At 39.1% G+C, this 19,014-nt stretch overlaps 1 protein-coding gene across 10 annotated transcripts in view; it reads right to left on the bottom strand.

Moving 5' to 3' along the window:
* RBMS3 (RNA binding motif single stranded interacting protein 3) overlaps positions 1-19,014 on the bottom strand; it is a 723,832-nt gene that overhangs the window by 558,717 nt on the left and 146,101 nt on the right. For 7 of the 10 annotated variants that reach the window (XM_067753570.1, XM_067753568.1, XM_067753573.1 and 4 more), the window contains exon 2: positions 6,764-6,936. In XM_067753570.1, the coding sequence (XP_067609671.1) occupies positions 6,764-6,936 (173 nt within the window). The remainder of the gene's footprint in view (positions 1-6,763; positions 6,937-19,014) is intronic. The other 3 variants (XM_067753569.1, XM_067753574.1, XM_067753577.1) reach the window with 1 other exon arrangement.

The following is a 19,014-nucleotide window of genomic DNA, read 5'->3' as shown; positions in this document are numbered from 1 at the left end:
CTTAGAAGCACTCTCTCATTTAAATGACACAAAGGCAGAGTTCAAAGAGCCTCAACTTCACCTCCTCCTTATACCTGCCACCACACGGATACAGGACACCTCCAAAGCAGCTGCATCATTTGAGCCTGACTTGCAGGTGAAAGCTACTCATAAATTTCCTCCGGTTTTATTAGAGAGAATTTTTAAATCTTCATTGACATGGGAAGAAAGAACTCAAAAAAAAATTCCAGTCACATTTTTTTCTTATTTACTCAGTTCCTCTAGAGTGTGTGACGACTTGTTTTCCTTTAGTTGTATCTGAACAGTTTGACATATTACTGTGACAAGGTTACTTTTTAAATTGATAAAAGGTTTGATTGTGTCAGTGCATTTGTCAAAACTGTCTGACACCATGTATAATGGACTCTGCACTCAGAGCCCGGATGGCACTTGAGGCTCCTCTTACTATTCTGCGTTCAGCCCACACCTAACCAGACATCCAGCAGGGTTGGGTCAAAGTCGGGGAGATGAGCGTGGGTACAAACACTCCTACTTTGTTCCCCTGGCTTTTCACTGTGGGAGCTTCTCCTCTCTCGTTAAATGTTAAAGTGACATTTACAGCTTCCTTTTAAAGGGAGCGATGCTAGGATGTCAGAGCCTGAGCGAGGAAAACATTTACCCAGAAAAATGAAGGCTGGGGCAGCTGACTTCCTGGTCTTCAGGTGATGATTGGAAGTATGTGTGCACCTACCCTAGAGTTTCCCTGTTTTTCCTTTATTCTGCTTAAAGTGGCCTTGTCAGCAGCGCATTCACTTTATAACAGAACAATTCATTCTGTACCTGCATGGTGCTGGCCTTAATTCCAGATTAATCACTTGGAAGTGAGGGCAATCTGGCCGGGGCTTTCTGAAAGCATTATATTAATTAAAATTTATAAGTTATGAGAATGGTTAGATAAAAGGTAGATTGTAGAAAACATAAACACATTAATGATTTTACTTTCCATTAAAAATTCTGTCCATTATGTTAAATACGTGCCTTTACTTTTCAAGACTAATCTCAATGTGTTTCAAGGGGATGTTTAGAATCACATAATAGAGGTTATCAATTTCTCTGAGGTAGGAAACAGAGCTTAATATGTGAAAAATCATTACACCACCAAAATTTTATTTGGTCCAAAGAAGTTGCAATGCTCTCTCTCTCTCTCTTTATTAAGCCAAATTTATCTTCCCTCACTTCCCTTTCCCCCTTTTGAGATATGCATAAATGGTGCATAACTCAAGTATTCCACCCAGAGTCTCCAACTGATAACCCATTTCACGAATATAATTGTATAATCAATTGGATTTTCAGTTTTCACTATATTAGGCTTGCATGTTTTAAATACTGCAGCCACTAAATATTTAATAGTATATTGATGACCCATTCATGACAGGGTAAGAAAAAGAAATTAAAAATCAACTAATTTGGGTCCTCTTTTGTGCTACTTTGTTGTTTCTTTTGGAGTTCGTTTGGTTAATTGTCTCTACCGTCCTTGTTTTCTAATAGAAAAACAAATGCATATGAAAAAAGACATCTTTCACCACACATAATTGTTCCCCCACCACAAATATTAATTCTCACACCCTCTTCTCTGACCATTAGTTATTCTGCTTCCAGCTCGCTCTTCAACTGTCCTGCTCTGTTCCTTGATCTCGTAAGGTCTTTTCTACTTGGCAGTCGGAATTATCTTTTTGAAACAAAAATCTGACTCTGTCACCTTCCCGTTTGTTACAATTCAATGATTTCCTTCATTGAAACAAAGCTCCTAAGTGACATACAAAGGAATCACCATAGCCCTTCCATGTTTCCAGGCCATGTTGCTCCAGGCTCCACCCCTTCTCTCTGCTATAACAACTTGACCCTTGCTCAGCCTCTTGTCTTTGCCATGTTCCCTCCAGCCACTGGTTCTGCACACATGGAGTTCCTTCTGCCTAGAATGCTCTTCCCTTCCTTCTTCATTTAGTTAAACCTATTCCTACTCTTTCTGATCTTAGCTCAGAGATTCCTTTGCCCATTGCCTTAACAAGGTCTCATCCCATGTTACAAATCCTCTTATTTCCATGCTCCTCTCTTTTTTTCACATTTGTAGTTGCAATTTTATATCAAATCACACGATCATTTCATTGATTTCCATTTTCCCTATCAAAATATAATCTCTGCTAAAGCAAGACCTTTATCTAAATGTACTCGCCACTGAATCTTTAGCACACTATCTGGCATGCAATAGGTGCTCTGTGAAAATTTCTTGATTGAGAACACAATGAAGTTCCTTGAAACTTTTCAAGGTAAAAACGTTACAAGGTCTTGTTTGCAGGGCAGAAATAGAGACACAGATGTGGGGAACAAATGTAAGGACACCAAGGGGGGAAAGTGGTGGGGGGAGGTGGTGGTGGTGGGATGAATTGGGAGATTGGGATTGACATATATACACTAATGTGTGTAAAATGGATAACTAATAAGAACCTGCTGTATAAAAAAATAAGTAAAATTAAATGTTTTTAAAAAAGACATTACAAGGTCTTTAACACTAGTATTTCTTACAAGACACACAATGCCATGTATTCATCCAAAACATAGGTATAACTAGTGAGATTTTCCATAGAGTAAAATGATTCTTCATGTCTATTCTTTAGTCTTGCCTTCTTTCCTTGACTTTACTTGTGATCCAACCATAGGAGCTTTGATGATAAATGTGAATGGAATCTCTTAATCAGAATTTGCTTTCAGATAATACATTGAGAAATAATGCGATTTCTTTCCTTTAATATCATTTTCTTACTGTTCATTAGTATTCATATGGATATTGTATTCTAATGCCAGATAATTTGCTATGTCTCTGCCTTTTTAATATATCTCTGTTTTCTATTATTTTATTACTATGGATATTAGAAAATATTGTATTTCTTATAATATAAGGGAATAGTAACTCTGAAAGTTCTTATAATTTCATAGGAATAACCATGGAAAATTGATCCTGATGGCAAGATAACTGAAACCTACAGATATTATCTGTTTTGTAGGTAACATTATTTTAAAGTGTTGGATGAGTCATAGGAATGCAAGATGATTTGAATCTTTAGAGGAATGCTAATTTAAAAGAGCAAGGAGCCCTCTAAGACATCACCACTACAAGAGAGGAAACCAGGATTTTATAAAGGACTTACAATGGTCCCTAACAAAGGCGTCCCCAGCTCTCAGGTCATATTCATGCAGCGGAATCAGCTCAGGCAGTGGTCCTGCCAACACTGTAAAAGGGGATTGGTGAAAGGTGATCAGAGTAGGTTTTTCTGCTAACTAGTGAGGGTCTCAATGAACTATCAGACTTTTAAAGTAAAAAATATTTAAAAGATTATCATGTATAAACAAATTATTTTATACATGGGGAAAACCAAAATTAAGAGGGGACAAGTCACTTGTCTAGGGCCACATACCCAGTTGATGGCACAGCCAGGAGTGAAACCCCAAACTCTCAGCGCATGGCTATTTCCTCTACATTATGGTGCCCGGTCACATTAGTTCTTTCAGTCTCCCGGAAAGCAAATCTCGGCAATAAACCTCAGGTCCAGACCACTTCAATAACTGAAGAACCCACAAACATTTTTACAATAACAATAACATGGGCCAGGTCTTATTAGCCAGCAAAAATTAATATGAACAAGTAACCACTACCCTCTGCGCCCTTAGCATTCTTTAAATTTCTCAAATAAACAGAAGAAACACAAACAAAACATTTTTTTCCCTCAAACATAATGTTCTTGTGCCACTAGATCTCTTTCCTGAGTTAAAAATGCCAATGCAGACTTTAGGTAACCCTTTCCATTTATAAATTTCTGGCAATATCTTTGCAGAAATGGACACTGATACAGAAATTCATAGTATAATGCTACATCAGTGGTATGTTCATAAACCAGCTCTCAAAAAACAAAACTACATAGAATTTTAAAAGCCCTCATTTATAGGTCTTGCTGATTCCTGTGATATAAATACTCCCACCATGGCCGATTTCAAGATACTGAGTATGTAACAAATCACTCAAGAATTCCTGAATATTTAACCATTGGCTCTGGTGCCTCAGTCAGAGGCAGCTGCAGTACACCACTGGTACTACAGGAAACCTAGAAATAATCAAACCCAGACCACTCTTTTATACGAGGAGACGGAGGCTCAAAGACAGTAAATGATTTGCCACAAGATCACACGGTGGCCAAGCAGGTTATAATACACCACCTCAAATACCTTCACATATTTAGTGAGACTTTCTGCCTTAGAAATAGTCAGTGGACTTTATATTAATGTAGAGATATGTGGATGAAAAAGGTCAACTGCTACATCAGTAAACAAAGGAGGTTGCGGACACCAAGCCATCAGCCACTGAAGCCACCCTGTGCATCCTGAGGAGATTCAGGATGAAGAAAAGCAGGATACTGGCCCTAGATAGTTAAGGTACATCTCCAGGGATGATTTCAATGAGCCCAGACTCTTGAATCTGCCCATACACAGAAAAACACTGAATTCATTAACTTGAGATGCCTGGTTTTCCTTAATTAACAGTAACCTTTTGATGTTCCGACTACCTGGTCTTTGTTGCAAAAACTCCTATATCTCCTGGTTCCTCCTTCACCTCTTCAGAGCTGTCCCTCAGAGCTGTCTGAGAAGCTGCCTCCCAGACTTAAGCCCTCAGCAAGTCTGCCCAATAAAACATAATTCTCAACTTTTAAGTTGTGCCTTTTTTTTTTTTTAAAGAAGTATATCTCAAAAAACCAGCAGCATCATGACAACACCAGGAAACCTGCTGAAATTTACATTCTCCGGCTCCAGCCCAGACCTCGTGAAATCACAATCTCAGGGGCCCAGAAATCTGCGTTTCAACAAACTCAACAAGTGGGAAAGAATCTTCCCTTAAAACCCACCAATATTTTTTATGAATAAGATTCACACACAAAGATAATGGCTGGCCTTCTTTTTCACATCAGTATCCATTACAGGAGATTATTCATCTGAAGCTTCTAATATAAAGTCCGTCATCTTTCACATTTTCAAAGCCCTTATTTATCAATATAGTTTAGAATTTTCTAACACTAGCAAAAAAATTTAAAAATGTTGAGTGATTTACCTTCCAATTCTCAACCTCAACATTTTATAGACCAAAACCTAACATATTTGTATATCTTAGCCCTAGCACCTTTCTTTCTTTTTTTTTAACTGCTTTCAAATAAATATTTCTTTTTCAATATTCTGCTTTACCTCTTTCACAAATCAAGGCAGTTGATAGAGCAGGGTGCCCCTACCCTAGTCTACATACTGCCTTGTCAACTGATTATATAGTTATGTATTTGTGTTTTGTTTAATCTGCCACTTCCTGTTGTTTTGATATTTGTTCCCAATCTTCAAGACCAGAACAAAGGCAAATAAATACTATCTGCCTTGTTTTCCTCTTCCAAAATTTTAGAGGTTGGAAAATTTACAAAATAAATATCCTCTCAACCTTCTTATAAAAGCATTGCAAAACAGCAAAAGAAAAACTGAGTAATAGTTTCCCCCAACTTAAAAATACGCAGCTAATGCACAGTCAAGTGACAAATAGCTGCACTGATATTACTTTGAAAATAATCAGACAGGGGCTTCCGTGGTAGCGCAGTGGTTGAGAGTCCGCCTGCCGATGCAGGGGACACGGGTTCGTGCCCCGGTCCGGGAAAATCCCACATGCCGCGGAGCGGCTGGGCCCGTGATCCATGGCCGCTGAGCCTGCGTGTCCGGAGCCTGTGCTCCGCAACGGGAGAGGCCACAACAGTGAGAGGCCCGCGTATCAAAAAAAAGAAAATAATCAGACAGCAATCTAAAAATCCAGGCCTATGGTTCTTAATTTGTTATCCACTATTTATTTAATTTGGAGGGTAAACTTAAATATGTTTAATTGATTTGCGCAGAAATAAGAGAGTTAATAGCATAAGTGTTGGTAGATAGTAGATGAAAGAAAACATTTTGCAAGGGCATTTAGTCACTACCATATTTCCTGGGAAATATAAAACTAGGTGAGTGTGGTTCTTGGCTTTGGTGGGAATAGCTTCACTGGACTTGGAAATAGATGTTTTCAAGGAAACAAAAGGATTAGCCTTCTAATTTTCCAATTACCTGGTCCCAGCTGAACTTACATTTACCAAGCAAGAACTGACAAGAAGAGCTTTGCAACACAGCAGGTGACCATTCTGAAATCTACCACTTCTGAGTTTTTGCAATCCCCATCACTAATACCTCTCCAAAAAAAGAGCACAGTTTCTTTCATGAGATTCATCATTGATTCCACCAACCACAGGTGTGAGAACCTACCAGCCACAAGGTGTGGGAACCCACCAACCACAAGGTGTGAGTACCCACCAACCACAAGGTGTGAGAACCCACCAACCACAAGGTGTGAGAACCCACTGGCCACAAGGTATGAGAACCCACCAGCCACAAGGTGTGAGGACCCAACTCCATGATTGCTCCTCATCTTCTTGGTCAATACATGCACATCAGCCACCAACCCTATGTCTCTCTGTTCAAGAACCTTCTCTTTCAAAGCAAAAGGCAAACAAACTCCATTCCCAAAATAAGCTGGACTCAGATCTTAAATTTAAGCCCCGTTTCTACAGCAAGAGTCTTCCTCACTGGGTACATTGGGTGCAAAACCCAACCCCACATGGACGAGCCCACGTGGGCAAGGATGAGGTTGGAAATGGCGCAGAGGGCGGGGGGCACTTACGGTTGGCACAGCTTGATTAGGTCCTGGTCAGTGGTGCCTGGTGGGAGGCCTCGAATGTACAGGTTGGTTTTACTCAACTGTTCCCCGCTGCTGTTGCTGCTGCTGTGGTTGCTGCTGCTGTTTGTGCTGGGGCTGGGAGGAGCCATGGGGTGGGGAGCTGGTGCATAGGACTGCTGGAAACAGAAAAGGCTGTTACTGGAAAAACAAAGCCAGCAACCTATTCCCAGGCCAGCAGAGCAACTCGAAAGCAATGCAAGCTTCTCAGCCTCTCCAATCCACGCATGCACACTCGTGTTCATGTCCCTACTCTGGGGTACTTCTGAGAACATCACTTGCTCTCCCCCCATCTGGCCCTGCATTTGGATCAGCCTAGCACAGTTCTCTCCTGGGTGCACCGAAGCTCTGGCCCAGCTCACCTGTGACAGCCAAGCATCTTTGCCTTGCCTCTACTCCATCTTCCCTCTTTTTCTCCAAAGAAACTTCCTCATATTGCTTTCCTCACCATTACTCTCCAGCACGATCACTCTATAAATAGCAATACTATGAATGAACCAATGAGTGAATGACTCCATCTTATCTCGTTCTCCCATTCCCAAATCTGCTCCTTCATGGTGAATGCCCTTTATTTGCAAACTGAGCTACTATTCTCTCCTCTTTGAATCACTCTGATTGAAAGTCTCAGCTGAGGCACTACTGATATACCGGACAGGATAATTCTTTGTCGCCGGGACTGTTCTGTTCATTGTAGGCTGGTGGCAGCATCCTTGGCCTATACCCACCAGATTCTAGTAGCACCCGTCCCCCAGTTGTGGGACCAAAAATGTGTCCACACACTGCCAAGTGTCCCCTAGGGTGGGGAACTCTCTCCCAGTAAAGAACCATTGGTCTAACCTGTCACACTGTGTTATTACAAAATGTAAATGATAAGATGACCCCCAGTGACTTGGAGTATGCAATGTGAGGGTCTTTATAATTATACACACCAGAATTAGGAGGTATATTACACTTTATCCTTTATTTCCTTTTCATACAGGCATATCTTCAAAAGTTCTAAAATTACACTGACTGTCTGGGTTTGAGTCCGTGATGTGTTTATTATTGGCTGTGTGATCTCTGGGGTGCCTGAACCTCTCTGAGATGCAGTATTCTCATTAATATGAGGAGGATAAAATTAGTACTCCCCTACATCATAGGGTCTTTACAAAAACTCAATGAGTTAACGCAAACAAAATGGTTCCTGGACATAGTAATTGCACAATAAGAGTTAGCAATAACAAAAACACAAGAAATAATGATGATAATGGGAATTCCCTGGTGGTCCAGTGGTTAAGACTCCACACTTCCACTGCAGGGGGCGTGGGTTCGATCCCTGGTTGGGGAACTAGGATCCTGCATACCATGTGGCACGGCCAAGAAATAATAATAATGATGATAATATTTGTGATTCATATCTGTCTGGCAAGTGATATTAGTCTTTAAATCTATCCCAGGTTTTCTCAACTATAATCTAGAATGTTACGTAAATACACAGTGAATGCATCAATCATGATTCCAGGGGGGACACTTTGGCCGAGTTCTAACCTGAAGATTCATTAGCTGTTTTATCAGGGGTAGGAGGTGAGTACTTATCCAATAGCAAGTGGATGCTTCGTAAATACTCAAGCTACATCCCACACAATAAAAACTGAGTGATCACAGCAGTTAGCTCATAAAGACAGGAGGCTGTGTCCAGTTTTGTTTCTTGCTATAATAATCCATTTTATACCATCCAGGATTTCAGATTTGCCCCGGTCCATATTCCCAATTGGCTATAATACAAGGCCTCTTGGATGCAACATGTGAAAATGCAACTCATTCCCTCTGGTCTCTTCTCTCCCACTCCCCACACAGCCACCCACCCATCACAAAGACCCATTGCTTTCCATCTTGCTGTCATTCTTGCAGCCTCCATGCTCGAAACCTTGGTGTTAGCTGCATTCAACCACTTATTCAGTATTACTTAATCTATGACCAACATTTTTAACGTACAATTTGAAAATGAATTACACGGGAGAATACCTTCCATTCTCAATACTTGAATAAAATAACGGGTATTCATTGCCTTTTGGAATGTCATATCTGCATAAAGCTGAATAAAGTTTCTTGGCTGAGATTAAAAAAGTATTCTTTCTTGACCTACGAATTCTACTTCGCTCCTCCGATGCCCCAGAACACTTAAGCTCTACCTCTTTACAGGTCCTGCACTTAGTGGGTGTTCAATACGGCCTTGCCGAAGCGGTGTCCTGGTCTGTGTATCTCACAACAGAACAGATGGGATTTATCTTTGACTTCCCTCCTGTGCGTTATTCTTTTAAATTTCCCAGGGCTTTTTTCAAGCTGTTTCTTACCACTTTCACCTCCCCTCTCTCCAAATTCTTTGAATTCCATTCTGTACTCAGGCTTCTTTTAAAATGAGGCTTTGTTTAAAGCAGTTTTTCCCACTGCATAGCCTTTAAAACCACCAGGGAGCCAGAAAAATGCGTCTAGCTTTATGTGTCACAGATCAGATGGACCAGTTCAGACCGAATGAGCCCTTGACTGATCAAATAAGAAAACACCAACTACAGGATGATCAATCTGTGTTGACTTAATTCTTTTCTTGCCCCAGGGGTCTTTGCAAGCATTTCCATAACAGGACACCATTTAGTAAATTGCATGGTGCCTAAAACAATAAATGTGCCCTCCAAAGGGTCCAGTGGGAAAAATTAAAACAAAATGGTCAAAGCGAATCGGAGCTAGGATGAGTATGGGGAACTTGTATGCATGGAAATGAGGTATATAATTTAAAAATAGTAGTGGAAGCACCAGATTCTTGTAGAGAAGGATGTATTTCAAAAGCCCTTTGAAAAATACATACAGTGAAAAGTGGTTTTCTATGCCCTATTCTTGTTTGTGAGTTCTAGAAATTCTACTGAAAGATGTAGACTTTCTCAGTCTTATTGAACCAATCACTTCACAGGTTTTAAGAGTCAGTGCCAACACTCTTGCTAATCCTTAATATTTTCATTTATCTGTTGATGATACACTGAACAATTCAGGTAGCATTCTACAGTGTAAATCATTCTTTTGTTTTAAGAATTATAAATTCCTTCCTTTCTACTCATTTTCAAAATACACATTCTTTAATCAACAAAACGTTGGCAGAAGGTTCCTAGAATGTCTGACAAATGCATAGGCTTGAATTAATACGTGAAAAGCAAAAGGAGTTTTGCATACTCTGGCTGCCAAAGACAAATGACTGAACTATGGCATCTCTAAAAAAAACGGAGCGACGATAACCTTTAGGGGTCAGTGGGTCACAGCAGCCACTTTCCTGATTAAAAGTGGCTCTGATTCCTTTCTCAATTCTTTGTTTGTAGATGGATTTGCGATTTTATCATTGATTAACGTTTAAATCATTTTGAGGTACTAAGAAAGACTTTTTAAAATGTTAGTTAAAACTATTATTTCCCTCAGATAACATTGGCTTTGCTATATTGATCAAAGTCACACTTTATAAATCCTATTTAGGAAAGGTGAGGACTTAAGAGTCTGGGGATACAGAACATTGTAATGCTGAACTGTACCAGGGCAGGGCATTGCCCTGAATTTGCAGTGTCAGCTTGTTAAAACCAGTAGGAACAGCAGACTTTCAGAAGAGGGTCTTCAGATGGTACTGGATTGAGGAGGGGGATAGAGGGCTTGTCTTGAAGCTGCATATGCTTGGCAAGTATGCAGATTTTTCTTAGGTGTTTATTCATGGTGGCAATGCTGGGAGGGTCTGTTAGGGATTCTTACATGGGGGCTAAAGCCCTCTTAGCCACATGTCAAGGCTGCTAAAATCAGCCAATCCGTACCAGCGTCCTCTTTAGGAAATTAAATAAAATGACTTAGCATCCATTTTGGAAGGTGCTATATTTAAAATAACTATTCAAATAATTAGAGGTAACATTTGCCATCATCTTCACAACAGCCCGATGAGGCAAATCATTTTCTTCTGGGTTTACAAATGAGAAAACTGAGGCACAGAAAGGGCAAATGACTTTCTCAAGGTCATGCAGCTGGAGCTCCAGTTTGAACCTAGGGAATCTGACCCCAGAAGCCACACGGCCCCACACAACACTTAATACATAACCTCTCCTCTTCATGATATGGGCACCAATAAACACAAAATGCTTCCTTGCAATGAACTCTGCAGGATGACACCCTGCCGGGAGCTCTGGCCCATCTGAGTATAAAGGGGGAGGAAAAGAATGAAGATGATAAACAGCATACAGTCACAAGGAAGGTTAACAAGCCCTTTCCCTCTATCAGAATTTAAATGAAGTCCATCTTAAATTTAATTTCAAAGGGGAAGTCACCATCAGAAGCGAGTGTCTTATGAGTTTTTCAAATAATGTCAAACAAGGGGGTTCATTTGTCAAGATTCATGGTTTGTTATTTAATAACAGAAAAATGAAGTGGCTTGTAGATTATCCTAAGCAGCTGATTCATTTAGTGTGCTTTGTTAATATACCTCATTTTTCACGTTTGAAAAGTGAATCAACCAGGTCCTCCTACATTCTTGGAAAATGTGTGGTTTGGAGGGCGGCCCATTTGTGTTTTTAACCCTTAGGTACTTTGGAGATAAACTGGAGAGGGATGTGAGTTGTGTTTTTGTTTGTTTGTTTTCCTGTTTATTTTTTAAACAGAAAGCATTTGGTACATCAAATAAATGTTCACACATCAATAAAATAAATCATTAAAAATCGTCTTTTATACAATGTCAGGCTACCTTGGATGAACACCTGTCTGAAGGCCATGTTGTTATGCACAGACATTAACCAGGTCCTTTTAAACCAGGGACCCCCTCCTTGGCCCTGCTGACATTTTGGACAGGATAGTTCTTTGTTGTGGAGGGCTGTCTTGTGTAGGATATTTAACAGTACCCCTGTCCTCTACCACTAGATGCCAGTTGTGCTACGCTCCCCTCAAGCTGTGACAACCCAAAATGTCCCAGATATTGTCAAATGGGCCCTGGGGTTATGACATCATCCCTGGTTGGGAGCCACTGCTTTATAGAGATCCATCCCCTCTCCTTGAAAGGCCAATACAGTCCCCATTGTGGAATAATGACAATAACTCAACGGCCTAAAACTATTCATTGAAACACCCCTCACCTAACCAAAGTTCAACTTCTTACCCCAGTACCTTCACCCTTTGTAAATAACCCTCTGCCACATTTCCTTTGCAGCAGACTAGGTCTGAAACATACGTCTCCCTGTGATTGAAAACATAACTCTTTTACAAAGAGAATTTTAAATATTTTCTGCATGCAATTCCTCTTGTCTGGGAATCACAAGGCCTTCATCCCAAACTGCAGTCAATTCTCTTCCCAGCGTCTGGTTGCTGGCAGGATCCTGAAGCAGTTGGTCTGGTGGTTTTGGGTAGCCTTGGACTCCATCATGCAGCAGTCTGCTCTGCTGATGGTCTCCCCAATTTGTCTTTATTCATCTCCAGTGCAAGAGAATTTGTACTCTTTTATCCACTCAAGGGTAAAGCCCTGGATAAAGTCTCCCATGAGACTGACATGGCAACTCTTTTACTCTCCAAAAATGAATACAGACCACATTCCTGTCTTGCATCATACATTATGCATACATATTGCATGCAATCCTTTGCTCGGTAGATGCTGCTGTGGATGTGACAGGAATCATGGCAATCACTGTAGTGTCTGCAATAGCCTCAAATGAGGGTGAAGAAGAATATTGTCCATGCAAGCAATAAGAAATGCGGCTAAATTAACATCTAAGGCAAGCCATGTGACTGTAGCCAGAGTTTCATGAACCACATACAGGATGGCTTTGCAATTTTATACTAGGCAATTGCCTCTCCATTCTGGAGACTATGACTGTAGAAAACAATCGTTTCAGTTATAGCTTTTATAACAGAGTTTGGCGAAAACCTGCCCCACTTCACTTTGCCTATCTGGAGCTCAGATATGGAAATGAGTACTGAAGGACAAAATCCCCCACAAAAGGCATTCATTTGCACATTCTGGCCACTGGCCTACGCAATAGCTGCTGTCAACAATGGTAACAGGATGCGTAAGAGCTCCAGATTGCCCGCTCAGAATCCACACCACCACTAACTAGTCATGAGTAAAAGACGGATTATGATGATCTTACCTCAGAGGTCAGTTGTGAGGCCTTACTTTATAAATTGCACATAAAATATTTAACACGGTGCCTGGCACAGAGGCAACACTAAACAAATTATTTTTTGTTCTTAATATTTGCATTATCATCATGAGGCACATCCTTAAAATGAACACGGATTTCTCAGTCCCAGTTGGAGTAATTTACCTTCAAGCGGGAGCTACAAGAGTCAATCTTTTTTTTTTTAGGTATGGCAGCCACTATTCTTGAGATGAAACTATGTCATTAGAACTGGGGTTTGCCGTTTTTATCAAGAACCAAAAAGCACTAAGCACTGATGAAACAATCACTGTGGATGGAATAGATGATGAATTTCAAGGTATTTACACATCACTACTACTACTGAGGTTTGATTACAATTCTGTTAGGATGAGATTCACTTTTGCACTAAATATTAGTATTTGAAAACCCCAGCAGTTGCATCATCACACATTGCTCTGTGCTATTTACAAATAGGCTCAATCTGAAGTCACTGAACTCCATTCAGAGGTTTCAATATTAAATGACATTTTAAAATTCATGGTACTTGGAAACACAAGTAAAATAGTTATTGTTCATTTCAAGCAGCTATAACCCAGTTTCATTAATAAATTTATAAGCTTGAGAAGAGTGACTACTATAAATGATGGAATGAATTTTTTATAAAGATTGCTCAGTTCTCCAAATGTCAATGACATCTGGTCTCTGCCCTAACCCTTCTTTTAATGTGGCCAACTCTTGATCTTTTTAAGGAAAAATAAACAAAATTCAGACAGACTTTGAAATTTGAGGTGCTTACTTAGTTTAAAAAGTCAAGTCTACACTTTGCAAATAACCTAAACAGCTCATGATTCCTATATTGATAATGATTGGTTCCTCCTGCAAAAATTGAGCCATGACTGGCTCCCCAGGTGGAGATTACAAAGTCCACTACAGTATAACGATAATTGTTAGAATTCCCCAGAAATCCTGAGAGCAACTAATCCCTGTATGGTACCTCTGTTCTGTCTGGGGAATACTTCAGAGATAAACTCAAATGTCTGCTTTCATGATGGGCTAGGATCACTGGGAGAAGAGTGAAAATCCAAAACAGGTCCCCATCAGCTATTGATGGAGACTTCCAGGAGAGCCAGTGGTCAGCACCTGGATTCAGAATGCCATCAGAGTAAGGGAGGGACTTGGGGAGAGTCAAACAATTACAGTTGAGTCACATTCTTGTACCTTATATGTTTACTTAAATTTTTAGTTTAGTTCTCCCCCCATAATCTCTAATTTTGAAGGTTTTCCTCATTTTTTTTTACAATATTCTATGTTTCACAGTTTAATACACTGTTTCCCTAAAATCACAATTAGAAATATTGCCAACAATTAACTCTCTAGCTTTCTAATATATGCCTAAATAGAATAGAGACCAATAGACGTAGCTTAAAGAACACCCGCCGTAAGTTATGTCAACCTGGTACTTTATTGCAACTCAGTAAAGACTTTCAAAGTTTTCAGTCATGAAAACAGATAGAATGAGGCAGCTAATCAGTGATAAAAAGAAAGCAGTTTGTTTCAAACTTTGATTTTGTGTAACAAAAATTGCTATCGATAACAGAAGGCCAATCAGAACATCAAATTATGTAAGGCTTTTTTGACACACCAAATCATTTTGTCCAATTAAATCAGAATTTAGTGTTTCTGAAAGTAGATCTATGATGACTTGGGAGCAATGTAATAACAGCATAAATACCACATAAAATAACATCTACTTTCCTTGTCCAAGCTCCCATCCCACCTTTATAATGTCCCTCCAGCCCACACCTTTATAGTCACATGTGCATGCATCTTTTTTCCCTCCACTTGGAATAACTGGGCTGCATGCCTATGTCTTCCTCCACATAGGGTGACTCTAAAAATGTACCTTAGGGATACTTTTGAGAACAAAAGAGTAGATATTAATAATTAAACCAGGACACAAGGTATAAATTGAAACCGTCCAAAGCAAATTGGAATATATAGTCACCCTATAATTACTTTCTCTATATGTCCATCTCACATATTCCTCCAGTATAACCTAAAATTCTATCCCATGTCATGGACTTTTTTGTTTATTACTTTAGACCTATTTCACTTCTATCTCTTTTTCAGTTTCTACATTCTTAAAATCTACAAAAGGTCACAAAATAATGAAAAAGAATAGCACAGGCTAATGTTTGTTGAGCATATATTTTATGCCAGGCACAGTTCAAAGAGCTTTATACTCACTGCTTTATTTCATGATATGAGAACTTTTAGAAGTAGGTCCTATTATTATGCCCATCTTGGAGTTGGGAATACTGAGGCTTGGGCAGGTTACAGGGTTTTCCAAAGCTGTTTAGCTACCCTGCAGCACGTCCAGGACCTGAAGCTGGGCGGTCTTCATTCCAGTTAATCCCAGATTTAACCTTAGATATGTGCAGTCCAAGACAGTAGCCACTAGTCACATGTAGCTATTTAAATGTCAAGATAATTAATTCAAATAAAGTGAAAGAAAGAATTCAATCCCTCAGTCATACTAGCCACATTTCCAATGTTCAAGACCACTGGCTACTAAATGCTGTGTCGAATAGGCGGGCACAGAACATGGTGATCTTGGCAGGAAGTTCTACTGCACGTGTTGATGGAGATCATTCTGGCAATTCCAAGGCCCTGCCTCCTACAATACCCTACGCATACATAGCACCTCAACGCACTGAGCAGAATAATTGTCGCAATGTCTTTGCTGCTCCTCATACATTTTTAAGTGCAGTTGATCTCCTTTCAGTAGAGACCACATTTCAGTTTTTTCTCCCTCCTGAGTGGGTCTAGATTTTGGTGTCTAAAATCTCTCTCTCAACTGATACTTCCCCTGACCCAGAGTAGTCATCATTAAAAGAGATTTACAGGAAGTCAAATATAGTCTGTGGGAAGGACAAGATGTATTTTATCTGTGTTTAACTAATAATCAAAGTTTCATCTGTATTGCAAAAATTGCTAAATACCAAGAAAAGAAAGCAACTGAGGTAAACTACTGGTACAGAATAAATGTCTCTGTTTTTGGCAGATGAGCTTCATGTCTGAGAAGGAAGCTTTGCATTTTCAATACGACATCATCTACTTCACCTGCACATCCCCCAAAAAGAACACCCCGACCCCACGTTTTCTGCTATTCTACCAACCTTATTTCTCTTTAAACTAGACCAAGGTGAAAAACGAGAATGCTTTCATATAGTGAACTACCGGGGCAATTCAGCAAATTCATAAACAATAACCCATATTCCACGATATAAAATAATTGTGTTATTTTATTAGCCAATTCATTCATATTTTATTGTTGCAGCAAAGTTAAATGGGAACAGAACCAACACTTTGAAAGTCCTAAATCTAAGAAATTTAGACTATAAAACACAATAATTTCCTCAAGAAGACAAAGAGCACAGATCAATTAATTGTGACAGCAATTAGTACCTACGAAGTAATTGCTTCATTATAAAAACTGGAAGGAACACTTGTGGATAATTTTCTATGAATCTATTTTCAACATTTATGGTATTTTGGGCCGAGATGGTAACTATAAGAATAGATTAGTGCTCAGGTTCAAGAAAAATAAAAGATCTGATAATAAAATGAATATTACACATTTATATTGTTATCAAATTTATGATAATTTATAAATAAGAAACATATGAGATATTTACACATTCAAACTTCTATTTCTCATGATCATAAACCTCTATAAGCGTTCCTTTTCCCAGTATATTTTCAGTCAATCCACCTTGTGCTTTAGAGAGTTTCCGAAACCAAATCCAATTTTTGATGCATGTTCTTTTTTGTATGATTATTGGAGACTTATTTTGCACAGGGATATCCTCCATAATCAACAGAATGAACTATCCCCAATAATAAGACAGTCCTGCTTTTCCTTCTCCAAATTACTCTTGTCCTTTTAAAATAAGTGATTAAGGCTTCAGAGACTGGCAACAAAAGGGTATTTGCCCTTAATTGGGAGACTCTCCAAAGACTCAAGATGAAGAAGGAAGTGTTATTGTCACTGTACAGCCACTAAGACCCTAGATCCTGAAGCCACACCACCCAGGTTTCAATCCTGCTGTACCACTCATTGTCTGTATGACCTTGGGCAAATTACCTAACTGCTTTTGCCTCAGCTTCCTCATCTGAAAATGGGATAATAACTACCTTAAAAGATTGTAAACATTTCAAATGAGTAATTATGTGGAAAGTACTGAGAATAAAACCTGGAACACAGTAAGCCTTCTATAGGGGATAGCTACCATTATTACATCAATCTTAGAGCATTTTTACAATATTCATTGTTATGATAAACAATCATGATCTGTTGAGTAAGACGTGTACTGGTTGGTCTCTTGAATGGTTTAGTGAACTTGGGTTTGCCTGGTTTAAAATCTTCCAATGCAAAGTAAACAATCCACTGATGCTTGCCAAACTGAAATTCTCTCCATTAGAAACCAAGAAATGTCATTCTTCAATGAGAAATTAGGTTCAGTTAGTACTATTTCAGCTACTGATACTAATTGCCTTCAGATAAACTGATGACAAGACCCTCAAAAGAATTTTTAAAATAAACATAAACTTTCACAAGGGAAGTCATTTTCAGAATATACAAATTTTGAGAAAATATCTACAAATTGTGAAAGTGCTCATTAAAATAAGATCTATCTTATCTCCTGTGGAAAAACGCTTACGGGTTAAATAACACACTAACTACTAAATGTCTACCCTCTTACAAGGAATTTTATATACACAAAATAAACTGTACCAATTTCATAGCTTCCAACTCTAAATATAATTAGGTTTTTTAAAATTGTTGCCCTACAAGAAGACTTTGTGGGTAAACAATTGCTTAAACTGCTTATTTCTCTTTAATTATCTCCTTCATTTCTAACAAGTATGATATGTGCCCTAGGATTGTACACAAATGGGATAGTCATACATATTTACGTTCCGAAGTACTTACTACACATCTCCAATATTCCAGAGAATGATTTTATTTTGTTTTGTTTTCTTTGGTTTGGAGAATCCTATGTGTTACTTGGCAAACAGAGATACGAGCCTTTTCCAAAGGATAATCACTAAAAGACATTTTGAAGAGTGACCATTGCTTTGCTTCTCCAAAAGAAGTCACAGTTCTTGCTCTATTCCATAGAAGGCAAATGGGCCAGAGTGAGGATCAAAACAGAAAACTAACTCAGAATTAGTACTATGCTGGTATTCCAGGTCTCTAAGGAAAAAAACAAAAACAAAACCGAAAAAGTCCTGATGTATATATAGGTTTGCTGATTTTTGTCATATACGCAATTTTATTTGGCTGATTTTTAACCTACTAACAGTTCAACAATTGGCTGACAGAATTTCTGAAAACTTAGCCATCAGCTTTCATAAATGGTACCAGCCAACGCCAGGGTCCCACTGCATCACAAACAGATGTGACCACAGATGAAATGCCCAACATCCTAGAAGACATAAACAAAGGAAAGGGTTTATATGCATACAAAGAAGGAGCTAGAATATCCTGGGAAGACAGAATAACAATTTCTTGGTGGTTTTGTCTCAGCTTCTAGGACTAGAGGGCACCCTGAGAGGGTGCGAGGGCAGAATGTGCAGACAGATTTAGTGAATCTCCATGATCTAATGATGTAACAGTACAGGAAATATAGAATCCCTTGAAGAATGATGGACTCAAAGAAAACCTGCCTCTCATTAGCCAACAGAGAACTCCTTGAAAAGAAAATATTTTTATGTCATCACCCCTTGATGTACAAACACTCGAGACCCACTTAAACTCTTTAAGGGCAGACCATTAACTCCATGAATCTGATCACATCTTGAGCAGAATCAAAACAGAGACAACCAAATGTAAGAAGCTAAACTATGACAACATCTATCGCCAAAGCAAAAAGTATAGTACTAACTATAGTAATAACTATTGCAGTAGTGATAAAAGCTGCCTCCTTGAAATCATAATATCTGTAATTTTATAAGGATTCTGTAATTCAGTAAATGGGTCTAATGAAC

The sequence above is a fragment of the Pseudorca crassidens genome, chromosome 10, assembly GCF_039906515.1.
Source record: "Pseudorca crassidens isolate mPseCra1 chromosome 10, mPseCra1.hap1, whole genome shotgun sequence".
Lineage (NCBI taxonomy): Eukaryota > Metazoa > Chordata > Mammalia > Artiodactyla > Delphinidae > Pseudorca > Pseudorca crassidens.
This window is presented reverse-complemented; position numbering and strand designations above follow the sequence as displayed.